Source organism: Zeus faber, assembly GCF_960531495.2.
Source record: "Zeus faber genome assembly, chromosome: 21".
Lineage (NCBI taxonomy): Eukaryota > Metazoa > Chordata > Actinopteri > Zeiformes > Zeidae > Zeus > Zeus faber.
Window position 1 is genome coordinate 5,472,472 of NC_137208.1, and position 19,917 is coordinate 5,492,388.

General features: G+C 46.6%; 2 protein-coding genes across 5 annotated transcripts in view; both read right to left on the reverse strand.

Annotated features, from left to right (window-relative positions):
• The window catches only part of ipo8 (importin 8), a gene marked incomplete at its 3' end in the record, with an annotated part of 62,614 nt that extends 58,309 nt beyond the window's left edge, over window positions 1-4,305 (reverse strand). For all 4 annotated transcript variants that reach the window (XR_013844702.1, XM_080022450.1, XM_080022449.1 and 1 more), the window contains exons 1-4: window positions 4,083-4,305; window positions 2,864-2,945; window positions 1,508-1,664; window positions 641-799 (exon numbers count right to left, since the gene is read on the reverse strand). Coding sequence is in view for 3 of the 4 variants with exons in the window: in XM_080022450.1 (XP_079878576.1) it covers window positions 641-799; window positions 1,508-1,664; window positions 2,864-2,945; window positions 4,083-4,166 (482 nt within the window). The remainder of the gene's footprint in view (window positions 1-640; window positions 800-1,507; window positions 1,665-2,863; window positions 2,946-4,082) is intronic.
• A 2,899-nt stretch (window positions 4,306-7,204) lies between these two features.
• caprin2 (caprin family member 2) lies at window positions 7,205-19,884 on the reverse strand (the record flags this gene model as incomplete). The annotated part of the gene is made up of 18 exons (XM_080022338.1): window positions 7,205-7,779; window positions 8,344-8,448; window positions 8,854-8,955; window positions 9,311-9,437; window positions 9,542-9,655; window positions 10,219-10,317; window positions 10,400-10,507; window positions 10,804-10,856; window positions 11,074-11,158; window positions 11,255-11,383; window positions 13,132-13,350; window positions 13,452-13,492; window positions 14,028-14,078; window positions 16,593-16,675; window positions 17,044-17,282; window positions 17,412-17,498; window positions 18,817-18,879; window positions 19,660-19,884. The coding sequence occupies 18 exons, from the start codon at window positions 19,882-19,884 to the stop codon at window positions 7,205-7,207; spliced, it is 2,505 nt and encodes an 834-aa protein (XP_079878464.1).
• Window positions 19,885-19,917: the final 33 nt, after the last annotated feature.

Sequence of the window (19,917 nt, forward strand, 5' to 3'; positions counted from 1 at the left end):
TAAAAATAAAAAACAATAAAAAGAATAATAAACAACAATAATAAACTGCTTTCTGTTACTAATGTGAAACTGGACGTATCCACATTCAGCTCTTCAAGGCGTCCATTGTAGTCCTCATGTAAATTGGTAAATGGACTGCATTTTATATCACGCTTTTCCAGTCGTGCGACCACTCAAAGCACTTTACAATACACGCCTCACATTCACCCGTTCATACACACATTCATACGTCGATGGCAGCGACAACCCTGCAAGGTGCACACCAGCTCATCGAGAGCACTTTAGGGTTCGGTGTCTTGCTCAAGGACACTTGGATGCGCTGCCAGGAGGAACGGGGGATCTAACAAGGAGCCCTCTGACTACTGGACGACCCGCTCTACCTCCTGCGCCAGCGTCGCCCACCGTCCCTCATGTAGTGCCAGAAGACATCACCGTTAGCTAGTGTTAGCATTAGCATGTAGGCGGAATCCAGGCAGGTAGTAGTGGTCCCGGTGGTGACAGTCCTTCTTAACAGACCAGCGGCCATTATTCAGAAATGACTCACCGCCGATTTGCCGCCATGTAATATGTGTGATATGGCATAATAATAATAATAATAGAGGTCGGATTTACAGAAAGCCACAGTCACAGAGGGACTCACTCGTAGGTCTTGACCAGCTGATAGAGCGACAGCAGACTCCCGTACCAGCTGCCGCTGTTCTGCGACTGCAGGTAAACGCCGATCTTGTCCACGATGGCGGTCCAGCGGCCCGGGAAGTCGTGCTTGATGATGGCCCGGAGGCACATGGTCAGCTGGGCCCTGGAGGGGGAACCAGGGGTCCATCGTCCATCAGAGGGAAGCCTAGTCTAAGTAGTTTTCTATACAGTCATAATTACGTCACTTTTATAGGATATAAATAATAATAAAAACATTTAAAAAGGTATATACTATATAAAATATAAAAATAATAACGATCATTATTATTAATTTCACCCATTGCTTTTTAAGCACATCCATGATCAACATTATTATACAGTGAAGGAGCTCTGGTTCTGAACACTGCCTCAGGACGGACATTCATCTTTAAAGTCGTCACGTTTTGAATGTATTACGCAAGTTCTGCAGCAGCCCATAATGCTTTTGCGCACACTCACAAACAGTTTGCGAGTGAGCTTTTAGGTGGAAAGGTTGACGGTAGCAAGAGACGATCGCTTTGAAAGAAAAAAAAAAAAAAAAAAAAAAAAAAAAAAGCCTTGCGTCAGAAATGCGGTACAAACTAAATTAAACATAGAGCTATAGAGAGAGATGGAGACTCTTGAAGTGGTGGACGTACAGAATGTAAGCTTCAGCTTCAGCTTCAGCTTCAAACGGAGCCACGGCCGGTTTTTCTACAGGGACCCACCAGTCGAGAACCACTCACTACTTTTTACGTGTCATGTCACATTTTCTGCGTATCAAGCGCCGCAAAAAAGTCCCTGACCCCCCGACCCCCCGCCCCCCCTCAAGGAGGCCCAAAACGAGTGGTACCGAATGGACTCCGGGCACTGGATGATCCCCTCCACGACGTGATCGCGGATCTGCTGCCGGTCGTTCTCGTGGATGTTGAAGGGGAAGACCACCTCGCCCGGGGATGGCTCGCGGTCCTGCCAGTACTGACTCACCATGTTCTTCAGGTAGATGGCCGCTGGTAAGACACGGAAAAATGTAAAAACAGGCCGTGTTTTACACCTTGATCTGCAACACAGGCCCGCGCACATGATATCAGACACTGGTACTTTACACATGCCCCACAGGTGTGATTGTGGTGTCACAGCGGCTCTCATCAAAACAAAAAGGCAAAAATAATGAAGTAACAAGAATAAAAATAGAAAAATGGTCATAGAGAAAAACTACAACTTGACAATTTACAACAAAGCTAAAAATGTACTAGAATATTTGGCAATAAACTTAAAACGTTTTGCAAGATTGTGAAACTTTTAGTTTACAATTGGGGCCCAGACACCAATCCATGAGTTTGTTTTGTTATATTTTAAATCCCATATTTGATCCTTCATTCAGCTTGCACTTTGTAAGAAACTGCCATTCAAAGGAAGGATTTGCCACTGATCAGGCACACGCAAGAACAGTAACCAAGAGTAAAAATAAAAGAAATTAAAATCAATGGATCAGAAGAAGGCACATTTTTGAGAAAAGAAAGTGACTTGAAAGTGTCTTAATCCGGCTCTGCTGAATCAGACAAATTACAAGAACAAAGGGGAAGTCCATTCATTCCTAAGAAGAGTCGGATTCTACAAACGAAAAGCTGTGATACAGAATGCGAGATTTCCGCATTCAATCGGAGCCCAGGGACGCATTCACATTTTTAAACTCTTGCGAAAGTGTATCCATAGTGTAGGCTTTGGACCTACACTATGGATAGCCACCGTTGCTAAGCAACTGCTAGGCAGCGTTGTGGGAACCTTCTTTGAAGTTATATAATTAACGTTGGCTGCTATTTGATGAATGAATTGTGCTCATAAAAAGAAGGAGAAAATCAACAACAAGGGAAATAAGAAAAGTTTTTGGAGCTTGTTTCAAACACTATCAGAAGGATGTGCTTTCAAGCCCTGTCATTCCACCAAAATTGGAAAGGTGAGTTTTGGAAAAACGGAAAGAAGAAAGTTGCCATCTGAGAGGAAAGCAGCTTGACGCAATAACCAGACGCAGGTCATTGGATGGCCATCAGGGGGCAGGACGGCACTGTTGATATTCAGTGTAAATCCAGCTATAGAGCGAAGATGAGGGTAAACCCAGATATTGGGGGGGGGGGGAAACAAACAAACAAACAAACAAACGTTGCAGTTTTAAATGACATTCTGGGACTTTAAAGCCGTCCTCTCTCACCTGCTTGTCGGACGGGGAAGTCGACCTGCTCCGACACGATGATCTGCAGCAGCGTGGGGGCAAAGTTGATGATCTTGTACGACTGAAACACACAGAGTGAGTTCTTTAAACACAGACACACTTTGATATATTATTTACAATAAACTAGGAGGAAATAGAAGTAGGAAAGAAATAAGAAAAATTAACTAAAAAAGACACACACGTGTCAAGCCTGAAAACCCTACAAAGAGATTTAAACATTTGACAATGTACAACAAAACTAAAAATGTACTAATAAGTGGGAAGAAAATGTCAATATACAATTAACCGAAAAAATAAACTAAAAGCTTCCACAAAAAAACGGTGCAAATATACATTGAACCCTTCTTTTGGGGAGATATGAAGTCACTGCATAACCATCTGAAGTAATCATGATTATTTGAGGTGATGGAAAGTATCTCAACACTTTCGCTGCCATCTCGATCCCTCTGTCAGAAGAAATGTTAAACATGTGAAAAACGCAATAACAGGACTGTAGTTGAACTCTGGCAGACACCGTGCGTTGACCCAATTGAGCGAAACCTCAAATATCTGCCCTGTTGTCAGAGCGTTGATACAGAACCAAGCGGCTCCGGCTCAAGGTCGCTTCCCACATCAACAACCTTTTTCTGTTGGTCTGTTGTCGGTGCTGTTCTCCCAAATGTCTGCAGGGAAAACGTGGAACCGGCATAAAAATGTACAAAAAACAAACATAATATGCAACAAACCCCTGAACAGAACTTAGAACTGAAATGTCTTGCAATATGAAATAAACAGAAAGAGAGAGAAAGGGAAACCTGATTGGTAGAAAGAAAAAATGAAAACGGATGGGTATTGAAACAGAAAGATAGACAGACAGACAGACAGACAGACGGACAGACAAAAAGACAGATAGATAGATAGACAGATAGACAGATAGACAAAAAGACGGATAGATAGATAGACGGGCAGAGAGACAGACCGATGGATCGACAGACAGATAGATAGGCAGAGAGACAGATAGATAGGCAGAGAGACAGATAGATAGGCAGAGAGACAGATAGATAGGCAGAGAGACAGATAGATAGATAGATAGATAGATAGATAGATAGATAGATAGATAGATAGACAGACAGACAAAAAGACAGACAGACAGACAGAGAGAGAGACAGTCTCGATGTATGTCAGCGACAGGGAAACGGATCAAAACAACAACACGGACCTGGTTGAGCTCCTGCTCCGCCGCTATCCGGAGGTTCGGGTCGATGGTCCCCTTCAGCGCCTGGATGATCCGGTTGGGATCCATGGCTGCGCGGAGGGCAGAAAGGAAGAGAACCCCACACGGCGTAAATGTCACGCACGCATACGGTGCCCGCGCGGTGCTCCCTGCCCCGGTTTCTGCCGGCGACCGGACCCGTTCCGTACCGTTGGACCGGCGGCGACCCGCGGCCTGTGCACGGGAGAGGAGGAGGAGGAGAGAGGGAGGAAAATAAAGAGCGAGGCTGCGCGGTTCCTCTTCCTCTTCCTCTTCTGGTCCTTTCGAAGTAAGAGTCCCCGCTCCCCGCGCGTCTCTTCCTTGTTGGTCCGGTGTCTTTCTGGACACACTTTCATATCGATAATTATCGTATAATTTAACGATTTAAATGTTATTTCCATTTGTTTTAAGCGCTAAAACGTCATTTCACTTAAAAAAAAAAAAAATTAAACTGTAAGTTGTTTTTCCTTCAGTGTAAAGTAAAGTTTTACTTAAAAAGAACACGAGTACAATTGAATTGTTGCTTTAAAGAATAGTTTCTTTGGAGTCAATTTTGATTTGACTTAACTGAAATAAATTATTCATTTTAAGGAAAAACGTATTATCTAACACAATTTTCAACCACAGCCCGGCGTTGAAAGTAAGCGTGTTGTGTGTCATTTATCCGAATGACCGCATGGGCGTCAATTCAAAATAAGAAATATTGGTCAAAATTCCACATAAGTAATCATGGAAAAACAGGAGTGATGATCTCTCATGTCCAATTCATAATTCATCACTTCAAAATGTGGACATTGAATGGACTAAACTATTCAACAAAAGTAAAGTATATTTAAAGGTGCAGTGTGTAGAATTTAGTGGCATCTAGTGGTGAGGTTGCAGATCGCAAACCAACTGAATACCATGGGGGTGCAACATCGCTGCCTCTGTGGAAGACAGGGTTGCCGCAAAACTCCCCAAAAACACGCAAGACCCTCTCTAGGGCCAGTGCTTGGTTTGTCCGATTCTGGGCTGCTGTAGAAGAAACATGCCGGTACAACATGGCAGCTTCCATTAAGCGTATCCGCTCCCTACGTAGATAAAAACGTCTCATACCAAGGTAACGGCAACAGAACGATTCTTATTTTCACGGGGTTATACACTAATTAAAACATACTTGTGAATTTTATATTACACTTCTGCCAAGTCCATTACTGTAAATTAAACTTACTGCAGCTCAGTATATTGTTGATATTTCTTTGTTCAATTCATTTTGCTTAATTGTTACTTCACCAGTTCTACAATTTAAGTACCTTCTATTATTGTAAAGCATTTTGAGTTGCATGTTTATGAAAATGTCTATGCAAATAAATATGAAAACATTTAAATTACATGAATAAACATTAAAACGTTGCAATTCCACTGACCAGATGCATCATTTTAATGCATTTTCTGCATGTAGTGCAATCTAACGGTGAGGTTGTATCGCCTGAATCCCCCCTCGCCCCTCCTTTTCCAACGCCATAGGTGAAGCTACAGTGACTAGCTAACATTAGTGAAGTAATGCTAAAAAGCTATTTCGAGGCATTTAGTCTGATATAGCAAGATAGTATTAGCAGGATACATATTTTATTATCCGTTTGCAGGGTCAAAGACTGGATAGACCACCCCGTAAGATTACAGAGGTTAGACTGAGAGGAAGAGCCAGTGTTTGGTTTATCCGTTCTGGGCTACTGTAGAAACACGGCAGTGCAACATGGCGGCCTCCGGGGAAGCGTAGCTGCTCCCTGTGTAGATCAGTGTGTCAGTGGGTGTTGCCTCCCTCCTGAGGCCCCTTGTTCTGTGAGCCAATGGGGTTTTAGCTTAGCTTCCTGGTTGTTGTATTCGGTCCTTAAACTTCAAAATAAATAAGCAATCGTGTTGCTGGATCTTCACTCCTTATAGATCCTCAAGGCCTCATTTCAAAATTTGGTTGCCTTGCGCCATGCTTGTGGGGAAATCCGCATTTGTTTGCATTTGTTTTAGGGAAACACCAGAAAATAAAAAATACATCTACAATAAACACTATTTTTATTGGTTTGTTTAGAGAGAGCAGATTGCGCATTGCAGCATACCTACCTCGGGTGAGCACAATTTGAAACCCCCAAACCAGGACCTTTAAGTATTTACATTTCCATTGTACCACCCCGCAAAGATGGTCCTTCTCAATTCCCCTTTGCATGATTTGTGCTGGTCTGTGAAACAAAGAGCAGTTTCCGGCGGCGCTTGTTATTCTCCGGCCGTGGATGGAGTTACGTAGATGAGGTTCTAGTTCTACTGAAGCTTTCACCACCTGTTTTCTGAAACAGACAGCTCTCAAAAATCTGCCTGGGCTTATTTCACAGTTTGTGTGTTAGTATGCCCATCAGAGACCCAAATGTATGTGCACAAGCACTGAAAGTGAGTTTTCCATGACAGGTCCCCTTTAAAATACCAAAGAAGCCACATACATTAATGTCCAGCATCAATCCACCAAAAAAATAAAAAATAAAATAAAAATTGAGGCATAAAACCCTGAACTGCTCATGCTTTTATTCAGGCACATCAATGGACCACTTTGTCAGTGCAATAATTTGGCTTCAAGTGTTCAACACCATAAACCCATCACCAAGAACACAGCCGTTTGCTTCCCTCCTCAATGTCCCATTTTTTTTTTTTTTTTGAACGAATGCAGTTTCAAGTACAGCAGTCAAAGCAAAGTGCTTATTGTAAGGTTGGTTGAAATTCATCCCATAAATAAGCCATTCATCCGCCATTCAAGAATTCCAGTCAGTCGTTGAAAAAGCCATTCAGAGAAAACAAGGCACATTCAGAACATGGACCTTGTAGATGGCGACCACGTGGCCCTGAACACCAGTGCTACAGTAGGACCAGGATCCAAAAAACTGTTTTACCAAACAATGACATTTCAGGAATATTGGTTTGGACAAGTCCCAAATCATGGGTTTTGTTAATTAACCAGCCCTGTGAAGGAAAGCGACGACCGGTACAAAGAACAATCGGGACCATGCGGGCCGACCATCAACAGAGTCCATGTAAGGAATTGGTAGGAGGTGAGACGTCTGAGCCACTCAGTCCTGGTAGAGCAGGAAGCCAGAGAAGGTGCTGTACTTCCAGGTGCTGCCATAGATGGCGCCACGGTGCAGCCGCAGCCACACCTGGTCGCCCTGGTAGAGCGGCAGGATGGCGTGGTTGCTGGCTGTCTCGTGGTCTGGCGCCCCGTCATTGGCGTAGGCGGAAACCATGACCTCGTCGTTCCTCATAAGGTTGATGTAGAGCGGCGTGCTGACCGCCAGCTTCAGGATGCTGAACAGGAAGACGTACGCGCCGGTGGCCGGGCAGGTGAAGCGGCCCAGCCGGCCGTCGTACATGTCGCCCAGGTTGCTGTGCAGCTGGTCGAACACCACGGGCTGGTCCAGGTTCCCCGGGGCGAAGTTGGCGGTGCGTGAGGCAGTGAAGGCCACGCGCAGCGGCTGCGACAGCGGGTAGAGCGGAACAGGCAGCAGAGTGGCACCGCTGCCGCCACCGTGGGGCGTGACAGGGACCTCCAGGGTGGACACGGACAGGGAGTCCCCGTGGCCCGAATCCACCACGGGGAAGGTGCCCTCCCGGTCCGGACTGCTCACCTGCGAAGAGTCGCTCCAGCCTGCGGGGGGGGGGGGGGACAAAAAAAAAAAAAAATCACAACAGTGGCAACCTCTAGAGGCACAACAACCTGCTTTGAGGACTCAAACTTCAAGAGCGATTCAAAGATCTAGGAGGGGAGTCCCCACATCTAAATACAATAAGACCTAGAAACACCAGAGAAAACAGATTGTTGCCTATGAAGGGGATGTGACATGAAGTCCAGGTCCTGTTCCTACCATTAGAGCTCTGCCGGACGCCTCCTGCTCCTCGTCGGTATCCATGTTGGAACCCTGGATCCTGGTCAAAATAACAGACCATATGTATAGTCACTGACCATTCAAACAAACGTTCTAAACAACTAGTCCAAGCCCAAATCTCCACTTGGGATTTCATTTGCAAAAAGAGTTAACTGTGCTTTAAATCAATATGTCCAAATAATCCAAAATGTTATTATTCATGGATTAGATCATACTCCGCATATCTAAAACTCCAGGACTGGATTAATCGGGGTCCGTAGAGTTCCCGCTGGTTGGGGGTCCGTCCCAGTAGAATAAACAGGTCAGGGTCCTTGGGACTACTGTACCTACCCTAGTTCCATAGAGCACGGGGCCAGGGTCCCGGAGCTGGGCCTGGGGGACGAAGCTGCCGCCTGGGGAGTAGATACCACAGCGGTACGTCTCGTAGCCGCCTGGAGAACAGAGGTCAAGGATGAAGAGTGAGTTGAGCTGGCTTCATTTTAGCCATTTCAATTATTTTTTCTTCAACACTCTTTTGCAGTCCTCATATTCTAACCATCCGCTTTTATTTTACTTCACTACTCTATACTTTCTAGTATCTGTCATATTATGCTGTTCAAGTTTGTCCTAAAATATTGTCAGAATACTTTACGACTAATAATTCCAGAGAAATAACAATTGAAAATAATTTGCTGTGGATTGATCTGATCCTTCAAGGGCTAAATTGATGACCAAGGTGAAGCAAATTCACAGGAGACCAGTTCTACTAATGGTGATGAGGGACGGGTTTTAGAGACTGCAGAGGACAGATACCTCCTCTCTTCTAAGCAGAAGAGGGAACTGCGCATATCCATTACCTCTGACCAAGCCTCTGGCGTAGTACGACTGGCCAGGACGACCCCACCGGCCAGGGGACAGGAAGACTTGTCCGTCCGCCCCGGGGTACTCCGCCTGGAACACTGGAAAAAAAAAAAAAAATTATGATAAATGGCACGACGCAAGAAATTTACGCTTCTTTAGGGGCCTGGAAATACTCTACGCAAGCGCTATTTGCAGTACCAGACGTCGCAGCCAGAGTGCACTAGTCAGAGCCTCCCAAACCTCATATCCCTAGTGTTTTTTGTTTTAAATACATTTTTATTTAATTTATAGTGCATAATTAGCTCATGTTTTCTGTGTCCCCACAGATTCCTAAACCAGTGTCCAAATTTCAAAACCCGACCTTTGCGTTCGCTGGGCATTTGTGTATTCAGGTAGGGGTACGTTTCGGCCCGTACAGCTAACAGACCAAGTTGGGTTGGAAATGAACTGTACCGGGCTGAGCCTCGTCTTCCGGCGGCGCAAACTCCGGGGGCGTTTGGGTGCTGGTCGTGTTGTACTTGACGTCTGGGAACGCGGCTGACTCTGGTTTGTAGTTCATCTCCCCGTTGACTTTTGAAACCTCAAGAGGGGGAGAAAAAAAATAATAAGATATGAGGTCGTTGGTGCCAACACTCTGGCGGCTACACGAGATGGTTGATGAGGATAAAGTTTGGTGGGACTTACAGAGTGCATGTTCTGGAACTGTGCAGGGGTCAGGGTGCGCCTGGTGGGCGGGGTAGAGAAGGAACGTCCCTGGGTGGGAGTGGACGAGCGAGGGGTCACCCCACCGCACGGAGACTGCTTCCCCCGAAACACGGACATTAAAGACCAATATGACAGACCAGAGGGCGCAGATGAAGCCGATTCAGGGTAAAGATGCAGTCGAAAGCCTTTTCTAGAGTGAGTATTCCAGGTCTAAGCGGGTAATGGGATTTTGGGTATGTTGGCTCTGGACAGTATGTGGCTCTTTGTTGATGGTGATGATATTCTGGGGGCAACTATTGGTGTATTAGTTAGAAATATCTGAGACAGAGTAATGTGGATATTATCACCATTAATGAGACTACCAAGAACAGCCTGTGAAGTTCAGAAAACTGCATTACTTTCCTGTAACACAACCTCAAAGACAATATTTGACTATATCCCGATCTTACAAAATCCCAGGCGATATCTATTCACAACCACAATATAAATATGTACAGTAGCCCAGCACATACCTTCAAGACATTAGTGAGGCAAAATAGTTTGAGCAAAAAAACACTGGGAGTAGATTTACAAATTCCCATTTGATTTGACAGCTGCTCGTAAAAGCGGGGTAAGCGGGTAAAATAAGCCGACATGACTTCCACGCAGAGCATTACCAGGGGTCTGCTCCTGTCCTCCAGGCCAACTGAGACAGTCGACTCCCTGCGATACAGCGGCGGGAGAGCGAACGACTGGTCCCCTTCACCCTGAGACTCCTGCGGGGAAGGACACGTTCAGGAACCAGCGCCACCCGCACGCGTGGAAATCAAATAAATGCGTCACAAATGAAGCCATTACGTGAGAGAGCTCCCCGGTGGAGAGCTTCAGGTCACATGACTCCAGAGACTGGTCCCCATTGGTCAGACTGGCTTTGCGCTCCTTGCGTTTGCCGGCGAATGGGGTGGACTGGACGGGAAGAGACCGACACCACTCTGAGAAATACTTAATTTGATCGGTCAATAGCGGCAATCAGCGGTCACGGATATCTGTTACAAATGACCGTTGCCACAGACCACCTCTGTCTAATCACACCCTAGTGTCACGGCACCTACACGCCGACACCGCCTAGTGGAGTTGATGCTGCGTAGAAACTACAATGGAAGACTTGAGACGCATGTGTCCGATTTCACATAAATCCAGTAAATAAGTCGGGTCCATTTTCTTTGTACTTCGCGCCCTGGAACACACACACCCGATCGTACCTGCAGCATCTCTGGAGGGGTGACAGCAGGGCTTCTCGACACGCCTCGCTTTGCTGTGGAATTGGGGAAACTGCGTTGCTTACCGGGAAGTTCACCAAGCAACACATTCCACTCGTATTCATTCATACAAGGGCTGGGTAAGATTGACAACAATAAAATATGACAATATCTTTGCGACAAATACACCACTATATTGATATTTTGGGCTCACACTCACAACAACATATCGAAATGTTGCCCAGCCCTCTATTTCCATGTATCAGCAGTTACCGAGAGGAGAGGGCGAGCCGGAGGCCCTTCTTCCCAGCCTGACGTGAGCGTTCCCTGGGGAGCCGTCGCCCTCCAGGAGGGAGTCCTGGAAACACCACGGCGGGGGAGCGGTTGTTCAGCTGCGTCAGACCGTGCTTTTTAGGACGCTCCTCAAAAGAAACCGAAACGTGCGGAGCCAGACCTGCATGAAGCTGAAGGAGCCGTGGATCTTGGTCATCAGGTCGTCCAGCAGCTGCTTCCTCAGGATGGGGTCCTTGGGCAGGTCCGAGGGGGAGTCGAACACCTCCACGGGGGCGTCCGTGGAAATTGTCTGGGGGATGAGACGGGATTTTATTCCCCGCCCTCCCCAGCACACATCCCACAAACTTAAAAAATATATATATAAAAAAATGATAGAAAGCTGCGTGCAACGGGTTGCTTCTCCACTCACCGCCTTGCTGTTCCGTTTGCCTTTTCTCACCTTTCTCTGCTGAGATAGAATATTCCATCGTTAATTTGGGACACACACACACACACACACACACACACACACACACACACACACACACACACACACACACACACACATACACACCCAAATAACTATTATAATATTGGTCTGGGGGTGATCGATCCGAGGTGGACAGCTCCAAGTCTGTCCGTTCGCACCTGGCATGAGAATGCGTCCCCACCAGCTCTAACCGCTTGTGATCAGATCTTACTTCCCCGCTCTATATGCGGACAAGCGCGTGCATCGTTTGCAAAGACCGAATGCGAAGTCCTTGGCGCAGACTGAAACGTTGGTGCCGTGTGCAGTGTGCGCAGTGTGCGCAGCGCAGGGTTCAGGTTGAACACATTTAACTTTCCTGTTTTTTGGGGTTTTTTTTTTTAACTATTTGGGAAAAATTTAAAACGTGACCTAACTCAGGATTGGAGTTCTCCTCGAGACACCGGTTCGCCGTATCCGTTTTCCTGTGTTTTTATTTAAGATCCATTGATTTTCGTTTCCTATTTGTATGAAACAAATTTTTTATTTCAAAAGACACAAAGTTAACAGGCTGTCCCGATCCAAGGCGTCCCTGTGTCCCCGAACAAACAAATAAAAACAGTGCATTTTAATGTCAGATGTATTTGTTAGTTTTCTTTCATTAAATTATATTCCAGCGAGTTTCCTGTGTGCTCCATCCATGAGCATCCATTTTGCCTGTTGTGGCTTCTTCTTGTTTCACACTTTAATACGACACCGTTGGCACACGAATGAGTACATATTCCGTTTACGCTGTGGACGTCGGTGGAGTAGGCGGTGCTTCAATGTGGCCCAGGGCACATTCGCGTACACATTGCGAAAAGAATGTGGCCATATGCGGCCCAGTTCTGAGCGATGGGATCTCAATGCGTATTGGGTGCTTTCACACCTGTACGTAGAGCTGTCCACTTGTGATCGGATCACCCCAGACGCATGTTAACGCCGGGTGTAGTCGGGGTCGATTTTCAGAACTTTCCGGGGTAGATTTCTCATTCCGTCTCCGGGTCCGTTAAGAAGCCATGAGGGCAGACACGTAGGACAGTTACTACGGGAGGACGGGGACGCTCTAAGCGGCACAAAGCTGCTGGGCATGCATTCTGAAAGGTTTCGCCCGCAAAATCTCAACATGACGCACGCTCTGGTTGCAGTACCACACGCTGCCGCCAGATGACAATAGAGCAAGCGCCAAGAGGAAACCTGCAGGGAGCGTCTCAAACCTCTCAAATCCCTCTATTTTAATCCCTTATATTAACTTTTTTTTCTTTTTGGAAATCCCTTTCGTGCATCATGGATGTTGAATTCGAAGAGTCTGAAGATGTTCGTTTACACACATTTTTAGAGACTCCGCGTCTCTCCTCCCGGAGTGATTCCGTCCATTTATTCTAATTTTTCTCCGTTATTATAAGTAAGATGACACATTGATCAACGGTTGACATTTGTCTGTGATCGTTGTGGTTGCTCATCCAGCGTGGATGTCATTTTTACAAAGCAGAGCAGATGCGTCCTCTACAGGTGTGTTACCCCACCAGGAGCATCTGTACAGAGCGACTCACCTGCTTGGCACCAGGAGCCTCCTTCTTGGTTTTGGGGATGAGGGTGGCGGCTCCTCTCCAGGGTTTCTGGACGGGGGTCCTAGGGGGGCCGGGGGACTCTGGCTCCATGTCCCAGGAGTCCGGGGGCTCCCGCTCCCTCAGGGCCCTCATGATGTCGGCCTTGTGGGTCTGGCCGGGGGGACTCTCCACCGTGTGGGCCGTGCGGGGTCTGGTGAGAGACTGCCATATCACCCACAATGCATCAGTGGATCCTCACGTGCACAGTAACTGAAGCACTGAAACGATATAAATCTGGGACGAAGCGGCTCGTTTGTCCTTACCTCCTTTCTGGAAAGCTCATTCGTTTCTGGCTTTGGCAATTCTGATAAGGGAGACCAACAAGCAACTTTAACCATTAAATTAACTCTCATATTGCACATTCATTTTCTGTTTATTTCTTCACTCTTCTAGTGCAGTGCAGGCATGCAGTGTTTCAAAGATAGAAGTCCAACACTGAGATGCAATTAAATAATCAAAGGGATAGCCCAAATGGGTTGTTTTTTTTTGGTATATTTGGCTTTTAATTTTTAACTGGTCTTAAAGAGGCCAGAACACATATTGCCTAAATAACTCTTCTTTTTAGATGCTGGCAGGTGCATTTCCTTAATTTCACTGGAGCTAGGCTATTTGAACCCCTCTGCAGCCATGCATGGAGCTAACACAGTTAGCATGCAGACCTGGAGTATCCCTTTATAAAGAGCAGTGTTTTAAACATTGCACCGGTCATGTCAGGAAACCACTGTACGAAAAGAGTTTGTTCTTACTGACGAGTCCGGACAACACCGGCAACACGGCTGTTTTGTTGCTTGCTGGTGGAGGAGGAGTAGGAGGAGGAGGAGGAGGAGGAGGAGGGAAACTGAAGTAGTCACAACGCAGAAGCCTTGTCAGCTCCTCTTTCATCAGCTTAACTGGAAAAATAAAATTTTCAAAAAAGCAAAAATTTATCAAATTTGTCCTCTACTATCCCACAGTGGTGTCAGGTGTATTACCTGAATGGAATTTAGGAGCACATTTATAGTATGAACATCCCAAAGGTTATTTAAGGGATCGAAGATGCATTTATTGATATTAGTACCGCATAACCAAAACATTTTCCTGTTAACACTGTAGGAAAAAATATTATTATATTAATGTAACATTCCCCAACATTAATAATGACAAAATAACCCAAGTGATAAAAAACATAACCTGAACAACTATGTGATTATGATAACATGACTGGCGAGACAAGGGGCTTCCCAAGCTTTATTATGGCAAGGCCCCCCTTCTCAGATAAGGCTCTGGCAAATAAATTAAACTACACAAATATAATATGTACCTTGACCTTTGTTAACAAAAAGAAAATTAAAATCCCATAAAAAAAAATTATATATACACGACTCACAAAAAGTTAGGGATATTTGGCTTTCGGGTGAAATTTCAGGATGAACCTAAAAATGCACTATTTTTAGTGCTTTACAGGTGAACTTAATTTGACCTTCTCTAAACTTTTGAATGCACATGTCCAACTATTCAATGTTTCAGTACTTTTTGCACAACTTGCTGTTCTCTAACAAGGAGCTGAACGGCAAAATTCACAACAGGTGTTTGATCCATGAATCGACCAATACATTTCCTGGTTCAATGAGAATTGGTTTTTAAACAGTCCTCTTCATCATGCTGTTCACGTTTTGACATCATGAGACCAAGACGACACCTAACAACTGATCAACAGTACCTCACCTTGCGAGGCTTCAAACAGGATGTTCTCAGAGGGAAGTGGCCACTGACCTTAGAGTGTCACAGAGTGTCACCAGCAGGTTGCAACAGAGATACAGAGAGACTGGAAGTGTCACAGAAAGGCATAGAAGTGGACGTCCTTTGGCCACATCCCACACTGATGAGCGCTTCATTGTGAAGAGTGCCCTGCGGAACCGGATGATGAACGCCACCCAACTCCAGGCACATTTAAGGGAGGTGAGAGGCACCCAAGTGGTCTGCGTGCTAGACGATCTGCAAGGGTACCTGACCACACCACCAGGCACAGGCATCGTCTTGCACGGGCCAGGGAACATTTACGCTGGACGAGGCACCAGTGGGCCTCAGTGCTGTTGTCTGATTAAAGTGGATTCACGTTGAGCAGAAATGATGGTCGCCAATGATGTTGGAGACGTCAAGGAGAGCGCTATGCATCAGCCACTGTTGTCACCAGACGATGGTCTGGCGATGGTCTGACGATGTTGTCACCACCACCACCACCTTTGGTGCTGGTGTTACAGTGTGGGCAGATGTGTCTAGTCAATACAGAACTGCCCTACACTTTGTGAATGGTACAGTGACAAGCCATACTACCTGAATAACATCATTAATCCAGTCATTGTGCCCCTGCCTGAACAACACAGGCCTCATTTCATCTTCATGGACTTCATCCAGCTCATCGAGGTCGCATGATTAGGGAATGGCTGCTGGAGACTGGGGCACCTCAAATGGAGTGGCCTGCACTTTCTCCAGACGTGAATCCCATAGAAAACCTATGGGATCAGCTGAGTGGCCGTGTAGAGGCTCGTAACTCTGTACCCCAGAACCTCAATGACCTGAAGGCCGCCCTTCAAGAAGAGTGGGGGGCCAGGCCTCAGCAGACAATACGTCGACTTGTGAACAGCATGAGACGTCGTTGTCAAGCTGTAATTGATGCTCAAGGGCACATGACAAGTTATTGAGACATTGACATTTTTTGTTGTGGTAAACCCACCACTGTAGTTGGCTTTTGTTTCAATAAATTGTTTGAGATGAGGAAATCGCCATTGCATGCTTCTACTTAAATGCCCTACCTTTATGATATAATATCACTGTAGCGTGAACTTTTTACATTTTCCATAAATTTCATCCGAAAGCGAAATATCCCTAATTTTTTGTGAGTAGTGTATATGCCGAACCGCTGCAAATCCTTCACAAGTCCATAGGGGGCCACAGACCCTGGTTTGGGAACCCCTGGGCAAGACACCAGCCCCATTTACACCTGGCATTAAAATTGGATCTGTATCTAGATCCGTTATCTGGATAATGACGTCCCATCACGGGCCTTCGTATTAACACCTGGTCCTGGTAGTACGTTCTGCAGCTTTGTGGTCTAACTTTGGAATGAGTCCAAACTCCTCCCATTACATTTGCGAGAGATTGCAACTTCGTCCTGTCACACACAGCGGGAAGAGGCAGAGTTTTCAACTTGCGGACAGATTCCTTTTCTCCCGAATGTGGCCAAGCTGTGTGGATTGTATTTCCATTTGGCTGAGATCCAGACCACCTCCGGATGTGCTCTGGCAGATCCCATCGCACTGCGCGCATTCACACCTTACATTAACACGTGTATTTCCTTACCCAGATCGCATTTGAATGCCTGGTGTAAATGGGAAAACGGGGACTTGGGTGTTTCTCCTACTCACATGTGGACCCGGCCACCAGCTTGTCTCTGCCATCCAGGAGGTCCAGGTAGACCAGAGAAGCCTCCTCCATCTGCTCCTCCAAACTACAACACATGATAGGGACCTGATACCTTGCACTTATATTATCCCGTGCATAGACTCACATTTCGTATACGTTTGTGTATTGTTTTTTCGGGGGCATTTTCATACTATTCAGCTTCTTAATGCCAATTGTTGGGGTAAGGATTGGCACATTGCTGTACAGACTATCGGAATAAACATCCTGATTACAGCAACCTGTCCACACATCTACCATCAGTAGAGTCCATTTCGGGCAACATGGCCAGAGGTTCAAATTGAGGAACCTTGACAACAAGCTCATACACAGCAGAGACCAATCAATTTAAAGCCCAATTCCACAGATGCAGACACATACAAAAATAAAAAAGCCTGTGGTGTCAAAGAGACGGACCTGAGCCTGTCGTTCCTCTTGACGCCCAGCAGGGCGGCGAGCTGCAGCAGGCTGTGCAGCCGGGATGCGGGGACATGGGGGGCCTGGTGGTGTCCGGCCAGAAGGTCCGTCCTGATGTGGTCCTGCTGCAGGCTGTAGAGGAGGTGCTGGACTTGGAGCACCATGCCCAGGCGCCTCCTCTCAGCCTCCATCTGGGCCACCTGCTCCCTCTTGGCCGCCTTCTTCTGGGCCTTCAGCATCTTCAGAGGGAAGGAGGACAGAACCATTTGAAGGACAGGAACCTTCTTTGACCTTCACTTAAAGGTTTCGAATGGCTTGGAACGAGGCAGAAAAAAAACCCAGAAATAAACTACTGGACCAAAGCTCACGTTCTGCGTCAAGCCGTCCAGGGTTCTGTGCATCTCTCGAGCGAATGCCAGGTTGTGCAGCAACTCCTCGTGCTTCCCCACAGCCTCCTGGGGAAAGGAAACTTAAATTGAATTAAAAATGTTTTGTTTATTTAAGCAACCTTTACGTTTTTGGTTATCTTTACACATATGTATAAGTTTCTTTTCCATACTACATATTCACATACCTTTTAATTGTAGGTTATTTACACTTATCTGAATGTATGCACTGTATACGTATCTATGCATTTTCTACTTTGTAGAATAAGAGTGAAGACCTCAAAATGACATGACACATATGGAGGCTGTGCAGGAACCAGTCGCCATCCTTTGCCTCGATGACAGCTTCGCACACACTGGGCATTCTTTCAAGCGGCTTCATGAGGTGGTCACCTGGAATGCTTTTCCATTTACAGGTGTGCCTTTTTAGTGTTCCTTTGTGGAATTTATTTCCTTCTTAATGCTTTTGAGCCAATCAGTAGGGTGGGATATACAGTACATAGCACTATTTGGTAAAAGACCTTTATTCTGTCTGGACTGTAGTGGTCAACATTATGGCAAGAACAGCGCAAGAGAAACCACAGTCTATCATGACTTTAGGAGATGAAGGTCTGTCGTTGCGAGAACCTCGAAAGTTTTGCCAAATGCAGCCCTAAAAAACATCAAGGGCTGTGATGAAATCCTTTGAGGAAACCGTCTTTCCTGTGGCAGTCTTCTCAGGAGCACCGCCACAAGAAAGGAAGACCCAGAGTAAGCACTGCTGCAGAGGGCGTGTTCATTAGTTACCAGCCTCAAATCCCCAAATCACTGCACCTCAGACTGTAGCCCCAGCACTAGAAATCCAAGTAATCAGCTGCAAAGAACACGACCAAGAAGACGACGACGACACAGAAGCAGAAGAAGACAGAGAAGCAGAAGAAGACAACCAAGAAGAAGAAGATGATGACCAAGAAGAAGAAGATGATGACCAAGAAGAAGAAGACGATGATGACCAAGGAGAGGAAGATGATGACCAAGGAGACGACCAAGGAGACGACAACGACCAAGGAGAAGAAGACGACCAAGGAGAAGAAGACGACCAAGGAGAAGAAACACGATCCATGGACATTAGACTGGTGGAAATCTGTCCTTTGGGCTGATGAGTCCAAATCTGACATTTTGGGTTCCACCCCCCTGTCTGAGACGCAGAGAAGGTGAACCGATCATCTCTGCATGTGTGGTTCCCACCGTGACGCATGGAGGAGGAGGTGTGATGGTTCAGGGGATTGCTCAGGGGCATCGGCCGGAAGCGTTCTAACCCTGACGCGGCGTGGTGTTTCTGGGCGGGGGAAACCCACGTGAACATGGTCTGGCACCTGCGGACCCCCGGGCGGAGGAGGGCTCTCACCGTCTGGTCCTTGTTCAGGTCGTCCCCTTGCTTCAGCCTCTTGGTGTAGTCTTCCAGTTTGAGCTGTGGACACAGTGCAGAGAACGCCTCAATACCACGCACAGGCTCAAACAGTCCCACAAGCCAACCCCCGTCGGGCCTTCACCCCCGGACGGGAAACGTGGTTTGGAGAAGAACACAAGGATGTGCTGATAAAACATTCAGGACCCAAGGAAAAAAACCTGTCGGTTTTGACAGTATCTGCCACTAAGAACCGGTTGGTAAGGATTAAGGAAAGTGCTACCGCATAGTCTACAAATGAAGTACATTTACTGCACAAAGGATACTGCATGTAGTGTAATAATGTATACTGCATGCACTTCACGCTGGGGGGAACCTGCACCGCCGTCCTGCAGGGAAGGTCAGATCTCTTTAAAATACGGCGCTCAAAAGTGTCCAATATTGACTGAGCCTTCGGCAGGATTTTCCCTTTAATTATGCCAGATAGACAGCTTATTTTGCAGAGCTTTTTCCTTCGTTGTCCTACCGGGAGAGCGAGGAAAAAAGTTAAAAGGGACTCTATGAGATCTGTAGAATAAAATCATTAAGCGCACTGTCCATGCTGAAATAAAACAATAATAAAAAAAAAAAAAAAAACCTTTGCTCAAAGTGCAGCCTTTGCTGGCCCTTTAAGCAGATCGCCGTAGTTGAGGTTCTTATCAATAAGAGATACTTCTAACCCCCAAGCACTTCCACAGTGGGAGCCTCGTCGGTGGTGCCGATGGAGGTTGAGGTGTGGGAAGACCCCCCCCCCCCCAAACGTCTCAGGTGAATGACAGTGTCCGTGTGGAGCGCCGGCCTCACCTTCCTCTTCTCCATGTTGCGGATCTTGTGCTTCAGGCAGATGAGGCCGTCCTCGATGTAGGTGTCGTAGCCGTGGTAGGCGGTGGAGACTTCCAGGCCCCCGCAGTCTTCCCTGTCCCCGTCCGCCTCCTCCTCCTCCTCCTCCTCCTCCTCCTGCGGGCGCCCGGGCGGACGACACGGCGGAGGAGACACGCCCGGGGGCGGGGAAGGAGAAAGCTGCACCATGGTCCCAGGTCCTCACTGTGGGGAAGGAGCACA